Genomic DNA, 19,204 nt, shown 5'->3' on the forward strand with positions numbered 1-19,204 from the left:
ACTTTCAGCCTATATTTTAATTCCATTAGCATGGTGCGTTCCTACTTGCTGAGGAGATAATGATGAAAAGAGCTCATTTGTTCATTTTTCAAAAATTTATTGAGCATCTGCTATGTGCTGGAGCACTGTGCTGAGCTCCAGGGAGATGGTGATGAAAAGGCCCGATATAATCCTTTTTCTTTCAGAACTTACAATAGCAGAAAAAATAGAATATATTTATAGCAAAGGTGATACATGTTGTTATGAAAAGAAAATGGTGTGAAAACGATTCTTTTTGTTCTGCTGTTTTTCCCCACATCCTAACTCCAATTAAAATTCGATCAACTTATTTACAGAGGAATTAGTACTTCCTTTCCTCAGGTTTGTTTTAGGTTTTAAGTAAAAATGGAGAGCCTTTGGGCCTTAGTCCAGGAATGCTAGAAGTCTTCAGAATGGCACTTTGTACTTAAAAGCTCTCTGCTGTCAGAACTGGTGAGTCCACTGGTGAATAAACCGATCAAAGGGACATCCTTCGTTCAGGTTGACTGGGCATTTTAGAAAGTGATTCTGGAAAATCTGAGTTCTTTGGATTCTAATACCTCTTCCTAACCCTATTGCAATGGAGCTAATTTATGTTATATTTTTCAAGCGAGTTCTTATTCAAAACATCATGTCTTTTGCTGTGTGGTACACAGAAAAGAGCTAAGGATGGGAAGCAGCTGCCTAGGATCTAGACCTGGGTGTTCCACTAATTACTGTGTGACCTTGACCTCTCTGGGCCTGAGGTTTTTCAGAATGCTAAATGATCCTTAATTACCTCTAAAATTCTGATTGGGTGAAACTAAATGGAGAAGATATCATTTCTCACCTGCCTTTTCCTCCTGCCTTCCTCCCACCTACACAAATATATTAGAAGCCCTGTCACCACCATTGAATGGATACTGAAATAACTCGCTTTCTAATCTGGACATGTATGTGTTCCTTAGGCTGATATCTGAGGCTTCAACATCTGCCTGCATGTCCAGTTTGAATAACTGGACTTAGTCCAGGCCCCTGTGGAATACGTCAGCTTCTTTGATGGAGAACCCTGCCCTGGGAGCACCCCGCAATCTGTCCTCACAGCTAGCACGTCTATAAATCTAGCTATTACCAAGGGTTTTGTTTCAATTATAAATAGACCCTCTGAGACCCAAGATATTGCCCCTTATCCAACTAATAGTATCCTCATTATCTAAAGACTTACAGTATTCTGCCCACACCTGCCTGATCAGATTCCTTCCAAAGGGATACCAGCCAGATGGCGCTAAGTTCCCCTCCTGGAGGAGGGGCACTGTCGCCCAGCTAGTACCCTTGAATCAGGTCCTTCCTAGTCTGGGGTTGCTCTTCTATCCCTGATAGGCACGGTTTGAGTCCCAGTTTGCCTGCCATCAAACTTATTCAAGCTATGACAGACATAGGTACAGGTACATTTACACAGAGCATTGAACCATTTTTCATAATTCCAATTTTCCATAGAATCAGCCCACTCTAAAATTGTTATTTTATTTATTTTTTTTTAGCTAACTTTCTTTATTGCCACCTTGTTTCTGACATAATCTGCACATGTGTTTTCATTTTAGGACTTCCTTGTCTAAGTCAAAACTTCTGGCTCTGGGAGACCCATGCGCTACCACCTACACTAAGAAGAGAATAGAAGCAGGGGCTTTATCAGTATATTGCATTATATTATGACAGCAACTATACTTTAGACAATGTCATTTTAAAACATTTAATGTATAGTCACTGTTTACTCTGAAATTAGCTTTTAGGTTTAGTGTAAAATTTAACCTCTGGCTTTCAAACTTCTTCTTATTTAAGTAATTAAGGAATTTGAGGGGAAATAATTTGAGGAAATTTTTTGAGGAAATAATGATCACGCTATTCAGAGCAACGGAATCATTTTCTTGTCCTCATATTTCACTCTTTTAAAATGTGTTTCACTTTTTGACCATTGGCAGAGCTTCTCCTTGTGAGGCCGAACTTCAGGAATTAATGGAACAAATTGACATCATGGTAAGCAACAAAAAATTGGATTGGGAAAGGAAAATGCGGGCTTTGGAGACACGATTAGATCTTCGGGATCAAGAGTTGGCAAATGCACAAACTTGCTTGGATCAGAAAGGTCAAGAGGTACTGAATATATTTGTTAATTGTTAATTCCTCAGACAGTTATAAATAATATTCTACCAGGATATGTTTTTCATTATGTATACTTTTTATCAGGCATCAGCGGTAGCCTTTATTGCTTGGAATTCTGTCATAGTGTGCTAAATGTCTTCTATCAAATAAGTGATGATTGGAGCCTCAACCCATCACAATTTGCTTACGCAGACAAACACAACGTGTCAATGCAATCTAGAAAAGTAAACAGACATTCAATATATACGTGAAATAAATATGGTTTGCAAACAAAGATGTCAGTGCTTTTGCAGCTGTAGAAACAAAGTAGTTGTCCAAACCGTGTCTTTGGAAATGGCTGAGTTCAAGCGCCTCTTCGAATCTACTAGGAGAATATTTCCTGAAAGAAGTGAAATGTCAAGATGTGATTGCGGGACAGGGGAGAAAAGAGTTTGGTGAAGGGGTGTGTGTTTATATGTGGGCACCCTCCTAAGAGGAGTGCCCCCAGCCCCTGCATGATTGCTTACAGCTCATCAGTGACTAGAATGTATGCGTGCTCTCAGGCTTCCAGAGGAGTTCCAGAAAACCACATAGTTGACCTAATGCGGACTTCTGTGTCTGTGAATTTTTCTTCTGGGCTAGGCCTAAGAGCAGTATTTACTTAAATCATATACTAAACCATCATCAGTCAACTCGTTTTTCAGCCATCTCTCTACCTTTGTTGGCCTCCCAATAGAACTTAGCTTTTGACATCGTCAACTGAGTTATTGAGTTATCGGCATCTGGCTGCCCTTCATAGTAGAGGCAGGTCATCAGACCTAGAATATGTAAGAGACTATTCTCTTGCTTCCATATCTGGGATGACCCAGATGCGTGCACAGGTACCTCCTGCACTTTTTCAGCAGACAAATTCTGCAAACCAAACCCCTGAGAACTCCTCTGATGCATCACTCTTTCCTTTTTAAAATGGTCTTCTAAAAATGTAGCCATTACTCCGTAGTGCCACTGGGCAGAGCTCCGTTTGAAGGCAGTGGAGCCCCAAATAAAGCCGGACTGGATCCGTGAGGCTCTGCCCATGTAACAATGACATGGCTGCCTGAAAAGATAATACCAAGTAAATTCTAAGCCTTAATTTAAATTGTGATGGAGACACGGATCTTTTGTCAAACAGCCACACTGCCCTGTCCTAATGTGTACCCAGTGGAATGGCATCAGCAACGTGGGGCTTTGTGACTTTAATTATTAATAGCTATTTTAAGAACTGCAGTACCAATGTTTATTCTTGTTTGGGGACAGCAGTTTTATTTAAATCATGCTTGTCCTTTGCACATTTTCTGCCTTGGTCAGACAAAATTTAAGAAAAATCAAAATTAAGTTTTATTCTTGCCACAGGTGGGGTTACTTAGACAGAAGTTGGACAGTCTGGAAAAATGTAACTTAGCAATGACGCAAAATTATGAAGGACAACTGCAAACCCTAAAAGCTCAAGTAAGGAAACTTATTGTAATTTAATCTCATTTGATGATTTAACACATTTTGATATATGTTTTCACATATAAAATTATATCAAATTTATGTATTTATAAGTTGTATTAATTTTATTAAAATGGATTATTTTCAGTACAAGTAAAGTTCTTATGTTTTAATGATGGGTTATATGTTTGACCCTGTCTTTCACTGTTTTATTAGATTGTTTCTTTTATTACACTGTCAGCTCTTTATCCCTTTAACTGTTAGCATAGTGCAAGACTATTACCTTTCTACTTATCAAGTGACTTGCTAATTAATTGTATGATAATAGTTAGCAATGTGAACAACAAAAATAACTTTGCTATTATGAAATAGATAATTGAAAGGACAAAACTGGTCTTTATTACTTTGATACTGGTAGGGCTGTTTCATAAATGATAGGTCTTCTGAATAGGGATACTGATTCCTTTCTTACTTATTCCTCTACCTCCTCACTGTGCTGGCAAGCCAAAAGTTTTCTCTCTCTTATCACAAATAATACATAGGGCAATCATTATCTGTGCATCTCAGATCTAGTGGATGTTATGTCCTTGCTTCACTTAATAAGTGAATCAATGGGAAATACAGTTTGATTATGAAATTTTTGAAGTGCAAAGATTTCATAAGTGGTAATACAATTAAATGAGCCTAAAGTAGTTAATTCTTTCTTAAGTACCTTCTCAGGGAGGTCATCGGCCATTAAGATTGGATATGAAACATTTGTTGCCACTTAATAAGTATAATCTTGTAAGACTAGCTAGCTCTTAAATTTAGACATTTTGCCTGCAATTCAAATAGCTGCCACTAGATGGTAGCTCGAATTATGAAACTAAATGGTTTTCCCTAAGACTCTAAGCATTTAATGCTTAACTCAATCAACCTTGTTTTTTTCTGTAATGATAAAGCTCTAAAATAGCAACATGTACATTAAATCACTGTATTGTTCGGTATATACAGAGACACCACGATCTGGAGTAAGTTTGAAAAAAATACAGAAATGGAGATACAAGTGAATTACCATCTCAAAATTATATTTAATTAGTTCAATCACTGCTTACCAGATCTTTAATCTCTGGGTTTTTTTCACGTCTGTTGTTAAAAAGTTGTGAGGCTTGTTTACAGGTGCTGAGCAGTCATGTAATATATGAATCCCTGCCGTTTGATGCTTTGCAGCTCTATTTTATTACTTGGCTGCTGGCTTAACCAACAAATATCCTTACGGCAATTTCACAAAAATGTGTTCTGTGGAATGCTAATATTGAGAGTTTTGGAAATGCTGTTTACTTCTTCTCTGCTCCTGGACATTTACAGTGCATATTAGCATATTACAGGCTGTGAAAAGTCTTGCTTTAAACAAATCCATTTAGCTTTTTTAATCCATCATTTTTCAAAACATATTTGACCATGGAACTCTATTTTTTAAGCTAAAACCTGCTTATACTGTAGTACAGTATTACAGTGTAAACACTGTAAATAGCTGTTTCATAGAATACACTTTGGAAACACTACATTGTTCTTAAGAGAGCAGCCATCTGCTTCCACTGCAGTTTTCTGCTTCTCTTCTCGTGTTAAAAGAACGGAAGGAAGAGCGTTAGGGAAAGAGAGCAGAAGAGAAGGAAAGAGGGAAGGAGGGAAAAAGAGAGAACTGGTTTGCATAATAGCTCTTAATATGTCATTCTCCTAACCAGAAAATGCTGTCTTGTGGCAAACATGCTTTGGTTGCTGCTAGCTCACTCTACTGATTCCTTCTTTGAAATTCCTAGTTTATTTACAGTTTCATTTTCCTAAAATATCTGAAGGATACACTTTACCACACTCTTCTTTGAATAACTCAACTCCATCAGAACTTTCTCATAGAAATTCCTTCCTTTTTAAAAAGATAGCATTTTCTTTTCCTTCTAACCATTATGAAACTAGGATTAAATTGTGTATATATTTGAGATTTTCACTCCTGGAAAGATGGAATAGATGCATTTAGATCCTGCAAATTAAAATTAGAAAGCCTGGACATTATCTATAAAATGATATATGAAGACTCTGAGAGTGGAGGGAGGAAACAGGCCAACTAAGACCTTGGTACCCAAAGAGCGACATAGTGATGAGTTCCCTGGGATTTCTCTTTGCCTCTTTTATCCCAGTCTGGGTTAACAGAGAAGCTGACAACCCAGACGCTCCAAAGGGCACAAACAAACAAAAAGAATCCAAGGAATGCCTGCTTTCTGCAGCCAAAAGACCCAGAAAAAGACAGCCTAGCAAGATTACACACTTAGATAATAACTGCTCTACTACAGCCAAACACTACAGAAAAAGACTTCAGCCCCAAACCCATCCCTCCCCTCAGCACAGACTGAGTAGACAGCCTCTCTCTCACTAGCCTGTAATGAGGTAGTCCAGGCTTCCCAGCCTGGGTGGTGTGAGAGAAGACTTGAGTGGAGAGCCAGGAATTTCATGACCACCAAGTTTTAACAAGGCCCTCCCCAGCCCATGGTGTTAGTGGAGGCCATGTGGAGAGCCGGGACTAGTATGCCCATTTGGTGGTGATGAGGCAATCCCCTTCCTCTCTGAATGGTATCGAGGGAAACCTAATAAGGAGTCAGGATGTTTACCACCTCTCAGTGGTAATGAGGCCACTCGCCCTCACTACACTTTCACGAAGGACATGTGAGAAGCAGTAACAAGGCACCTACGCCCCTCCAGTCAAGGTGGTATCAGTGAAGACTAGTGGGGATCCTGAACTCCCATTCCCACTCAGCAGGGATAAGGAACGTCTCCCTTGGGTTACCAACTGAGGCCAAGAGCTGAACTCCCTGTCCCCTGAAGGCAGTGATGAGGCAGCGTACCACTTTCCTTGCCAGAATGCCATCAGAAAAGGATGGCTGAAACACAATCCCTAAAGGAACTCTAGTGTCTCATAGCACAATACCCAAAATGTCCAGGTTTCAATAAAAAATCACTCATCACACCAGGAACCAGGAAGATCTCAACTTGAATGAGAAAAGACAACCAAGAAGTGCCAACACTGAGTGAATACAGATGTTAGAATTATCTGACAAGGATTTTAAAGCAGCTGTTATAAAAATGCTTCAGTGAGCAATTACAAACGTACCTGACACAAATGAAAGCTTTAGCAAAGAAACAAAACTATAAAGAACAACCAGTTAGAAATTTTATCTCTGGAAAATACAATAACCAAACTAAAAAAAAAAAAAATCAGTAGATGGGCTCAAAAGTAGAATGAAGAGGATGGAGGAAATAGTCAGTGAACTTAAAGATAGCAGAATAAAAATTACCCGATCTGAACAACCAAGAGAAAACAGACTAAAAGAAAATGAAGGGGTGCCTGGGTGGCTCAGTTGGTTAAGCGACTGCCTTCGGCTCTGGTCATGATCCTGGAGTCCCGGGATCGAGTCCCACATCGGGCTCCCTGCTCAGCAGGGAGTCTGCTTCTCCCTCTGACCCTTCCCCCTCTCATGTGCTCTCTCTCTCTCTCTTTCTCTCTCTTTCAAATAAATAAATAAATCTTTAAAAAAAAAGAAAAAAGAAAATGAAACTAAGGGACATGTATGACTATAACAAAAGATTGGAAATTTGTGTCATCAGATTCCCAGAAGGGAGAAAAGAGGGGGACTGAAAAAGTATTCAAAGAAGTAATGGCCAAAAAGTGTCAAAACTTGGTAAAAGACATAAACCTACAGAATCAAGAATCTGGGTGAAATTCACACAAGATAAATACAGAGAAACCAACAAGACACATCGTAGGCAAAGTTCTGGAAACTAAAAGACAAATAAAAAATCTTGGAAGCAGCAAGGAAGACATAACACCTTACCTATAGAGAAAAATCAATTGAGATAGCAGATTTCTCATCAGAAACCATGGAGGCCAGAGGATTTGGAACACTTTTCAGTTGCTGAAAGAACATAAATGTCAACCCAGAATTCTATGCCTAGAAAAAATATCCTTAGGAATGAAGGGAAAATCAAGTCCTTCTCAAGTGAAGGATAACTAAGAGAATTTGTCACCATAAACTTACCTTCAAATAATGGCTAAAGAAGATTCCTTTAGCGGAAAGGAAATGGCAAAGAAAGAATCTTGAGACATCAGGAAGAAAAAACAATGGAAAGAGTTTAAAAATGGGTAAATGTAATACTATCCTTCTCTTTGAGTTTTCTAAATTGACAGCTAAAGCAAAATTTATAACAATGTCTAATGTGGTTCTTAATGTATGTTGAGGAAATACTTAAGACAATAATATTATGAATGGGTCAGGGCAAAGGGACATAAAGAAAAGTAAGACTTCACAGGACTCCTGGGTGGCTCAGATGGTTAAGCGTCTGCCTTCGGCTCAGGTCATGATCCCAGGGTCCTGGGATCAAGTCCCACATCGGGCTCCCTGCTCAGCGGGGAGCCTGCCTCCCCCTCTGCCTCTCTCTCTCTCTCTGTCTTTTATGAATAAATAAATAAAATCTTTAAAAAAAAAAAGTAAGACTTCTGCATTTCACTTGAACTGGTAAAATGTTGACACCAGTAGGCCGTAATGAGTTATGTATATATAATGTAATACCTAGAGCACCAACTGAAAAAGCTATTCAAATGGATACATTAAAAAACATAGATAAATCAAAATAGAATTCTAAATAATGCTCAAATAACCCTGAAGAAGACAGAAAAGCTAAAATAGAGAAACCAAGAACTGGAAAACAGAAAAGAACAGAAAGAGTAAGGCTTAAGCTCTAATATATCAATGATTACATTAAGGGAATTGTCTAAATACATCAGTTAAAAGATGGAGATTGACAGAGTAAATTAAGAAAATATGACCTAACAATATGTTCTGTTCCAGAAACTCACTTCAGACATAACTATATAGGTAAGTTGAAATAAAAAGGTAGAAAAAATACCATGCAAATATTAATCAAAAGAAAGCAGAAGTGGTGCCAAGATAATTCAGTGGAGAAAGAATAGTCTTTTCAACAAACAGTGAAGGAACAACTGAATATCTACATGTAAAAAAATTAAGTCAGACCTAAACCATAGACAAAAGTTAACTCAATGGATTAAAGACCTAAATGTAAAAACTTAATCTATAAACTCTTAGAAAAAAACATAGGAGTAGATCTTCATGGATTTGGATTAGGCAATGATTTCTTAGATTTGGCACCAAAAGCACAAGAAAAATCAGATGAACTTAACTTCACCAAAATTAAAAAACCTCTGTGCTTCAAAGGACACCATCAAGAGAGTGAAGAGACAACTCACAAAGCGGGAGAAAATATTTACAAATCATATATCTGATAAGGGACTAGTATCCAGAATAAAAAAAAAATAACTCATACTAGTCAATAATAAAAAGTAAATGACCTAACTTTAAAATGGGCAAAGATATGAATAGACATTTTTCCAGAGAAGGTATGCAAGTCCAATAAGCATATGAAAAAAATGCTCAACATCATGAGTCATTAAGGAAATGCCAATCAAATCATGAGATACCCATTCACACTGACCAGAATGGCTATAAGCAAAAAGATGGACAATAGCAAGTGTCGATGAGGACATGGAGAAATTAGAACCCTATACGTTCCCAGTAGTACTGGGAAATGGTACAGTCATTTTGAAAGACAGATCGGCAGTGCCTTAAAAAGTTAAACTCAGAGTTTCCATATGATCCAGCAATTCCATTCCTAGTTGTGTACCCAAGAGAAATAAATATATGTATCCACACAGAAACTTGTACACAAGTGTTCATAGCAGCACTAATTGTAATATATAAAAAGTAGAAAGAACCCAAATGTCCATCAATTAACAAAGGGTTAAATAAAATGTGACATATCCATGCAACGGAATACTATTCAGCCACAAAAAGGAAGGAAGTATTGATCCATGCTACAACACTGATGAACCTTGAAAGCATTATGTTAAGTGAAAGAAGCCAGACACAAAAGACCACATAATATATGATTCCACTAATATGAAATGATCAGAATAGGCAAATCCATAGAGACAGAAAGTAGATTAGTAGTTTCTAGGGACTGGGGGCAGGAAGAAATGTATAATCATTCTAATATTCTGGGGTTTCTTTTTGAGGTAATGAAAATATTCTGAAATTAGGTAATATGATGGTTGCACAACTTTGTGAATATACTAAAAACCAATGAATTTTATATTTTAAAAGGTGATTTTTATGGTAGGTGAATTATATCTCCATTTTTAAAAAAATTTTTTATTATGTTATGTTAATCACCATACATTACATCATTAGTTTTTGGTGTAGTGTTCCATGACTCATTGTTTGTGTATAACACCCAGTGCTCCATGCAGAGCGTGCCCTCTTTAATACCCATCACCAGGCTAACCCATCCCACCACCCCCCTCTCCTCTAGAACCCTGGTTGTTTTTCAGAGTCCATCATCTCTCATGGTTCATCTCCCCCTCCGATTTCCCCCCCTTCATTCTTCCCCTCCTGCTATCTTCTTCTTTTTTTTTTTTTAACATATATTGCATTATTTGTTTCAGAGGTACAGATCTGTGATTCAACAGTCTTGCACAATTCACAGCCCTCACCATAGCACATACCCTCCTCAATGTCTATCACCCAGCCACCCCATCCCTCCCACCCCCCACCACTCCAGCAACCCTCAGTTTGTTTCCTGAGATTAAGAATTCCTCATATCAGTGAGGTCATATGATACATGTCTTTTTCTGATTGACTTATTTTGCTCAGCATAATACCCTCCAGTTCCATCCACGTCATTGCAAATGGCAAGATCTCATTCCTTTTGATGGCTGCATAATATTCCATTGTATATATATATATACCACATCTTCTTTATCCATTTGTCTGTCGATGGACATCTTGGCTCTTTCCACAGTTTGGCACTCTATATCTCCATTTTAAAATAATATGAGAAAAAGAAAGCAAGTGACTAATATTAGATAAGTAGGCACGATCATTCATAGCTTTATTTGTGGTAGCCAAAAACTGGAAATAACCAAAATGTCTGAGTATATGAATGGTCAAGGAAACTGTGGTTCCATCCAAAGCATGGAATAATACTGAGCAATAAAAAGGAATGACTATTGATAGAAGCATGCATCTTCAGGGCATTATGCTGACTGAAAAAAGCCAATCTCAAAATGTCAAAATTTGATTCCATTTTATAACATTCTCAAATGACAAAATTATAGAGATAGAAACAAATTAGTAGTTGCCAGGGGTTAGGGGTGGGAAGATGAGAGGTATGAGTGTCACTACAAAGTCAGGGAGGTCTTTGTGCTGTTGGAATGGTTCTGTATCTTGATTGTGGTTGTGGTCACACAAATCTACATATGTGATAAGGTGGCATAAAACTATGCACATATATTGTACCAATGTCAATTTCCTGGGTTTAATATTATACCGTATAAGTATACTGTATAATTATTTCAAAATTCAAAATAAAACCAAAGAACTTTTATAAATAGTTATCTAGAAATTTCTTCACAGATGTTGATAGACCAAGCTGTTTTTAATTTATTATTTGAACAAGAAACAGAAAAAATAGTACTGAGTCTAAGTTAAAAGAATTATTGGAAAGGGGCACTTGGGTGGCTCAGTCATTAAGCGTCTGCCTTCGGCTCAGGTCATGATCCCAGGGTCCTGGGATTGAGCCCCGCATCGGGCTCCCTGCTCAGCGGGAGGCCCGCTTCTCCCTCTCCCACTCCCCCTGCTTGTGATCCTGTTCTTGCTATCTCTCTCTCTGTCAAATAACTAAAAATAAAATCTTAAAATAAAAAAGAACTATTGGTAAGAAAAAGATTGTATCAATTTGATACTTAAATTTATTTAAACTCATATCAACATGAATAAGTAGTTTATGCTGTTTGTATCTTTTAAATTCAGTATTCAGTTTTCTTCAGTAAAATATACACTTGTTATTTTATAGAAGGAGTTACTGAAATTAAAATTGTCAACACAAGATGGCACTAAATAAAAGAAAAAAACTTGGTTTTTAAAACTTGTAAGCTTTGCTACATACGGTTAAGACAAAGCTAAACAAAATATTTATCGAGTGAATCATTTAACTGTGCAGTTAGTGAAGTCCCAAATTTACATGAAAACCGAATGGTGTTCAGCTTCAATAATTTAGTTTTAATAACTGGTCCTGTCTTTACTAATCAGAACATTTAAGCATTACCGCATTTTCCAATCATGACTTAAATCTTCAAAGAGGTGCCCAAGAAAAGAACTCTTGTGAATTCGAGTCAGAAGCACCAGCCACAGTGAGACGTTAGCCTTCTCTCTTACTTCCAGTTTTCCAAACTGACGAATAGCTTTGAGAAACTGAGACTGCACCAGATGAAACAAAGTAAAGTTCGGCGAAAGGAGTTACCACACCTCAAAGAAGAAATACCCTTTGAAATGAGCAATTTGAACCAGAAATTAGAGGTGAGCCTGTACTTTCTTAGTGTCTTTCATGCGTGGTCAGGGTTGATTTCTGCAGCTGTGGTGGACTGGCTGTCTCCGCCGCGCACCATGGCACGCACAGCTGTGGTAACAAACACCATTACAAATCAGCTTCTCATTCACTGTATTTTCTTACTGCACCTTCCCTTTAGGCACTTAGCGAATTAAAACATCACTTTGATTTATGCATCTTTTATACAGATCAGTATTTTGGAGAGCCAAAAAAAAAAAAAAAATAGAGTTCAAAGAAACTGCAGATGTTGAGTGAAATTGAAGGACATCCCTGGGGTCCGTTAAATTGAATATCTAATAAATCTTTTAATGACTATTTAACTATTAGGTACTTAAATCCCAACGAAGCCTCATAACAGTTTTTGGAACAGGGCTTGGTGTTTCAGGGTTTTTTTCTTAAAGAGGTAGTGCCACTCCAAGAGAGCCACCATATATCACCCAGAGCTTCTGAGATCTGTGTCCCTAAAAAGGCTTACTATTCACGGATGCACTTATTTTTATCCCTTAACTTCCCAACCTTGGAAAAAACAAACCTGCTATTTTTCGTCCCAGTGCTCTTGAGCACTCCTGGTAGAAGTCATGTAACAGCAGATAGATTCTACTATAAATTTCTGTTCTCTAACCTGAGCCCAGTTACTAGGACTTCCATTATTGTTCATTAATTGACCTCAAGTTAGCCCACTCCGTTCCTTCTTTTGTTCTCAAGCCCTAAATCCCAGCATCCCTCTCACCATCCCCAGCCAATGAGTTCCCTTTCTTTTTAAGATTTTTTATTTATTTTTTGACAGAGGAAGAAACAGCAAGAGAGAGAACACAAGCAGGGGGAGTGGGAGAGGGAGAAGCAGGCTTCCCGCTGAGCAGGGAGCCCCATGCGGGGCTCGATCCCAGTACCCTGGGATCACGACCCGAGCCAAAGGCACACGCCCAACAACTGAGCCACCCAGGTGCCCCAAGTTCCCTTTCTTCTACTTCTCCGACAGATAATGGTTGGCCTCTCCCAGTCACCCAGGTAGATACTTAGGAATCTTTGATCAGTTCCTTTCTCTTACTCCTCATATTCCAGCCCAGATTTGCCCCTTTCCCTGGTGTCCTGCCTCTTATCTCCTTCCTCCTAATTGTCGTTGCCCCGTTTGATTTTCATCATTTTACTCTTCAATTCACAGACCTTCTCAAACTTTCCCTCCAAAATATCTTTAAAAGAAGAAAGAAAATCTAGGATCACAGTCCTAAAACCAGCCTGTTGCAAGAACTTTGCTGGAAGGCTTGGGTTTTAGCTTTTAAATTCCTGTATTCTACTGAATAATATGTTGGGTTTTTTTAAAATACAAAATTACTACTGCTTAGTAAAATTGACTCTACAGGAAAATGCACCATGTGTAACCACCTGGCTCTTATGATGGTGTGACCAGACTGGCTTCAGAAATATCCTGGTCTCATAGAAGATGCCCAAAGATGTGCACTGTAATGTATATGCTTTCACTGAAAATGCAGAGATCAAGTCACCGATTAGCCTTCTGATTGACTTCTCATGGGGTTTTACGGGACAACCACAGTCATGTAAATTGTACAGCCAAAAAAAAAAAAGTCCTGAAAGTAATATTAAATACTTTTTGTGAACACTTTTATATTTAGGGAATGAAATATTTACATAAAATAGATTTCATGAATTTATAGATGAAATTAGTAGCAAAATATGAGCTGGGGCACCTGGGTGGTTCAGTCGATTAAGCGTCCGATTCTTGATTTCAGCTCAGGTCATGATATCAGGGTCATGAGATCGAGCCCCATGTCAGGCTCCATGCTAGGCATGGAGGCTGCTTGAGATTCTCTCTCTCCCTCTGCCTCTGCCCTGCCCCTCCTCTCCTGCTTATGCTCTATCTCTCTCTAAGACAAAAACAAAAACAAAAACAAAAATCTCTATGGATATAGATATATATAACCTGATAGGTTTGTACTTATATAATAGTTTTTAAGCACACTGTGTAGGTAGTGTAATCTGTATAATTATGGAGACACTTCATGTACCTGTTTTTACTTAGAGCCATATGAAAAATTAATGTGTAAGAGATGGGCTGTCCCAGTTTTAGTCTACATCTAAGCATGTTTTTCCTTTGGGACAAATGTTTATTCATTGGTATAGTAATAGAGAAGTGCGAAATATCATGTTGATGTGGAAGAACATGACAGTTTATAATTTAAAACACTTCCTGACTGTCTCATTTATTTGCCTTGTGACCTACAGGCAAGTTGTTAGTCTCACAGAGATTTCATTTTTCACCAATAAATGGGGTTAAAATACCTTATAGGTGACATTGTGGTTATGGGAGAAAAAATACACATATGTATACATTTAGATGCACACTAAAACATTTACGGGTGAGAATACATGAGGTCTGGAAGTTGCCTTAAATTAGTCCAACAAAGAAAGGGTGGCGAGAGAGGCAGAATGGAGGTGGTTAGGTTGATGGTGGTCAGACTGGGCGAAGGGTACACGGGAGTTTTTTAAATCTCTACTTTTATGTAAGTGTGAAATGTTCATACTAAAAAGTTAAAGCCATCTTACAGGTGGAGGTTTGTAGAGTCCCTGACATAGAACCATCACTAAAGAAAAGTTAGTTCCATCTTCCAGTATTTAGTAAAGGGATTAAAAAATGTATGTAGTAATGGACTTCCCCTAGAAACTCTAATCTTAATGACCCTGACCCACTCTCAACCTTGAAGAACCAGAAAACCTTTTCCAGCCATGGAGAACTTACTCTGGAGGTTTAGGCAAGTCTACAGACTCTCCGGAACCTGGCGGGGGACAAACTTGTCTCTACAAAAATCCTCCTAAAGGTCCCTAGGTCTCTGTATGGTCCCATAACTACTGGATATATTGTGCTGGCTTGAAACCAGTCTTGAAACCAATACATCTGTAAGATCAAGAAAGCCAGGACTGTTGTGAGCATTGCTGATATGTCTGTGACCCATATTTCTAGCCTGCTTGGCCTCATTCTTGACCTCATTTCTACCTGTTGTAGAATTTGTAAAGAATTGAGGTTACTGCCCCTGCCTCCTCTTAAAGCATGCTGGGAAATACTTATTTTCAAGATTGAGATTGCTGGGTGGGTGTTGCTAAATATTAGTATTAACTGAAAGATATGAACCATGTAAGTCAACCTTGCCCATATTTTGAATTCTGACTCCAAAGACTCCCTCCAAAATTAAAAGTAAACAGTAATTTTAAAAATCTGCATTGTACTAATTTGAAATATTAGCTATTTTGTATAAGAGCCTAGTTTTGTAAATTTGTCACTATTATTGAAGACCCTGTTTTCGTGTACCTAATTTTAAATTGTTGAATGTCAGAATCAAGTCAATAACTTTATATGAACTGTTTCCATTTATCTTAATAAATATGGTCTATTTATCATAAGGTATTATCATATATTTAAAAGGGGCCTAGCCACATTTTTCCAACCTTATGACCACCACTCAATTTCAGGTCATCTTTAATTACTGTAAGGGGCCTCCTTAATTTATAGCCTTCCTTGAATGATTAATTCCCAAAACCATATCCTTTCCTTGTGTTAAGTTGTGAACATTCATGTTCTACAAATATACTACTTTGAACAAAAACTTGTAGAACCGAGTATGTTGTATCAAGCTCATTCCACCACTTCTTCCCCAGGGTAGCTCTGCTGGTATCCTAAATTAGGCCTAAATTAGATGGTTGTTCTGTTCCCCAGAATGAGTTGATTTTGGCTTTACCTTGGACAGTAGCTTTGAAAACCACAAGGGGACAAAGTCACCAAATCAGTCAAAGCCTTATCCCATAAAAACAAACAAACAAAATTAAGGATATAGGTTTGGTGACAAGAATCAGAAGCTGTTATCTAGTAATAAATCCAAGATGAGTGATTTAATATTTATTTTGTTTTCCAAATGGGGAAAGAATGAATGTAGTTGTTTAGAGTGAAGATGTACAAATGAAAGAAGCCTTAGTCATTGTGTTTTTAAGTGAATAATTTTCTTCAATTTATGTTTGTCCCTCCACTTTTTAAAAAGGAATTTAGAGCAAAGTCAAGAGAATGGGACAAGCAAGAGATACTATATCAGACTCATCTGGTTTCTTTAGATGCTCAACAAAAATTATTATCTGAGAAGTGTAATCAATTTCAGGTACATTACCTAATACTATCCTCTTAGAAAAAATCAGAGGTTAACTATTACTATCTTTATAATCAATCTTATTGCAGATGGAAATGCCAACCAAGGGAAAATAACCAGAGTAGGTCTAACACTGGGTAATGTCGCAAGTGCATGAAAATTTGTAATGGTGAATTTAGTCTCCATGCCTCAAAGGATGGTACTTTTAAAAGTGACCATTGTTATTATATCATTAAATAATGTATGTTTTTGCATGTCTATGGGCTAGTTGCTTAGAAAGTCTAAGATTGCTTGGTTCCTGACCTCAAGAACCTTACAGATTAGAGATAGAGATAACACATGTCCATATTTACAGATAATTAATGGCAAGCAAATGGGATATCCTTTTAGAGTTCAGAGGAGTAAGGGAAAAATTTGGGCTGAGATAGTGAGGAAATATCCTCCAGCAGGAGTAGGACTGGGGCTGGCCCTTGAAGAATGGATGTATTTTGAGACTGTATTTTGGGTGGTGGAAGTACCAGGAGCAAAATCACTGAAGCAAGAGAGCAAAAGGCAAATTCTGGGTTTAGAAAATGGGCCAATTGGTTGGGAGTCCCTGTGGAAAGCAAGGAACGGTAGGAGATGGTAAGCCTGGTGAGTTGAATACAGATTATAATAGGCCTTAAAGTCTTGGCCAAGGCATTTGGAATTTTTATTAACGCCAGTGAGAAATTATGGTTTTTGTTTGATTTGGGTTTTGTTTCTTATTTTTCATTCTTTACGTTACTTAAATTACCTAAATTATATATGTTCTCTGAATCTAACAATACAAAATAATCCAATGTTTAATAGCGTCTTCTCCATTCTTATCAATTTAATACAAAATAGGTGTTTTTCTTTCCATACTTTTTCTTTTGTTTGTACAAACATGTAAAGTATGTATTTGGGGGAAGTTGTATATTTTTTCCTTTTTAAAATTTTGTTGTTTTACTTAATAATTATCCTTCCTCATGAATATTCTTTCAAGTCATTACCTAATTCTGCATAATATTTAATAGAATTTTGTTTCTATTACCATATATATCATAGTACATTGTACCTATACCTTAATTCTTCCAATCATTTCCTTATTGATGAACATTCAAGTTGTTTCTAGTTTTTTTGCTATTATAATACTGTAATAAATATCCTTATACATACATCTTCAAATGTTATTATTTTTCTTTTGTTAAATTAGAAATCCTAGAAATGATTCTTGAGCCAAAGAGTATTATGTCCATTCAAATTTTTTAAATAAATACTAGCTAGCATATTACTTCCCAAAAGGTTATAGTAATTTCCATTCATGAACAGTCTATGGGGTACTCGTACTTTCACCAACATGGAATGTTATCAGTCTTTTGATTTTTACCAACTTGGACTGATAGCAGAATGGCTTGATTTGTTTTGCATTTCTCTGACTACTTGTAAGAGCATCTCTCCTATCCTTCTTAGTCTTTTCCATTTCCTTTTCTGTGAATTGCCTGTTTATAAATTTTGCCAATTCTTCTTTTGTGTCGTTTCTCTTTTTCTTATGAATGTGTAGAAGTTTTTGTACATTAAGAATTATTAACCCTTGTTATATGTGTTGACAACTCTTTCCTACAATCTGTCTTTAATTTTATTTTTCATCCTATAGACCTTTTCAACTATTGTGTAATTGTATCCACGATTTTCCTCTTCTGAACATTTTTTCTTGCTTAATAAGATTTCCCTACTCTAAGCCCCCTCCCCTACTCTATGTCTGCTCTGAGGTTCTACAAATATATTTTCTCTTTACATCATCCGAAATTGAGGTTTTAGAAAAAAACACAAGACTGAATTACAGAGAGTGAAGCTCCATTATAAACATATTGAAAAATATTTCTCCCAAGTCTTTTCTGTCATTCTTGAATGTTGTTGTTTATGGAAGCTTAAATACAATGTTCTCCGTTTCATCGACACAGTCTTAATTTTTCTCAGAAACAGGCACAAAGTTACCAAACTCAACTCAGTGGTAAAAAACAGTGCACAGAAGACAACAGCTCAGAAGATCCTCAGTTGATGTGTGACCTGGATCACAGTTGTGAAGCCAGTGAAAGAGATGAGTTCATTATTGAAAAACTAAAGTCAGCTGTGAGTGAAATAGCATTAAGCAGGAATAAGTTACAAGATGAAAATCAGAAGCTCTTACGAGAACTGAAGATGTACCAAAGACAGTGCCAGGTGATTCTTTATTTTACAACTGATACTGTCCATGAGTTGTAGAAATCATGACTGAACAGGTATATGGATTAGAAAGCTAACTTTCTATTCCATGTGTAAATTAATTTCCTAGTTCCTCTTAGTAAGTAATTCTCACTTGATGAGTAAATTCGGCAATCCCCTAGATGCTATTCCCCACCAGAGTGAACGTGAGTTCTACAGCAGTATAGAATGATTCATTACCAGGATAGAACAGTGCTCACTTACAGACCCCGGGGCCTAACACCTGTGGCCCTCTGGCCCCATGCTGCCCTGTGTCCCCGCGATTCTCTCTGACTCTGTGCCTCCTTGACTTGCAGGATTCCTGGGTTGGAGATCCAGGAGATCAGTAAGGGTTCAACAATCTGATTACCTCAGTGAGAGGCACGGAGGTCACTCCCTGGGATTTATCACTGTTCACTTTACCATGATCATTTGCCAAGTAGCCTGGGGTTCGGGGTTTTTTGTTCATTTGTTTGTTTTTAGGTAATCTCTACGTTGGCAAATGCGATTGCTGGTTTTTCTAAGCATTAATTTTCTTCTTAACCCAACAGTCTTGTCTGTCTCTTCCTTCCTCCCTCCCTTCCTCCTTCCTTCCTCCCCCCTCCCTCCCTTCCTTCCTTCCTCTCTTCCTTCCTTCCTCTCTTTCTTTCTTTCTTTCTTTCTTTCTCTTTCTTTCTTTCTTTCTTTCTTTCTTTCTTTCTTTCTTTCTTTCT

General features: G+C 37.5%; 1 protein-coding gene across 1 annotated transcript in view; it reads left to right on the forward strand.

Moving 5' to 3' along the window:
- Nucleotides 1–19,204, forward strand: part of DEUP1 (deuterosome assembly protein 1) — an 86,552-nt gene that overhangs the window by 21,860 nt on the left and 45,488 nt on the right. The window contains exons 2-6 of the mRNA XM_021679087.1: nucleotides 1,977–2,148; nucleotides 3,529–3,624; nucleotides 11,934–12,068; nucleotides 16,146–16,259; nucleotides 18,228–18,470. Coding sequence (XP_021534762.1) covers nucleotides 1,977–2,148; nucleotides 3,529–3,624; nucleotides 11,934–12,068; nucleotides 16,146–16,259; nucleotides 18,228–18,470 — 760 coding nt within the window. The remainder of the gene's footprint in view (nucleotides 1–1,976; nucleotides 2,149–3,528; nucleotides 3,625–11,933; nucleotides 12,069–16,145; nucleotides 16,260–18,227; nucleotides 18,471–19,204) is intronic.

Source organism: Neomonachus schauinslandi, chromosome 11 (assembly GCF_002201575.2).
Source record: "Neomonachus schauinslandi chromosome 11, ASM220157v2, whole genome shotgun sequence".
NCBI lineage: Eukaryota > Metazoa > Chordata > Mammalia > Carnivora > Phocidae > Neomonachus > Neomonachus schauinslandi.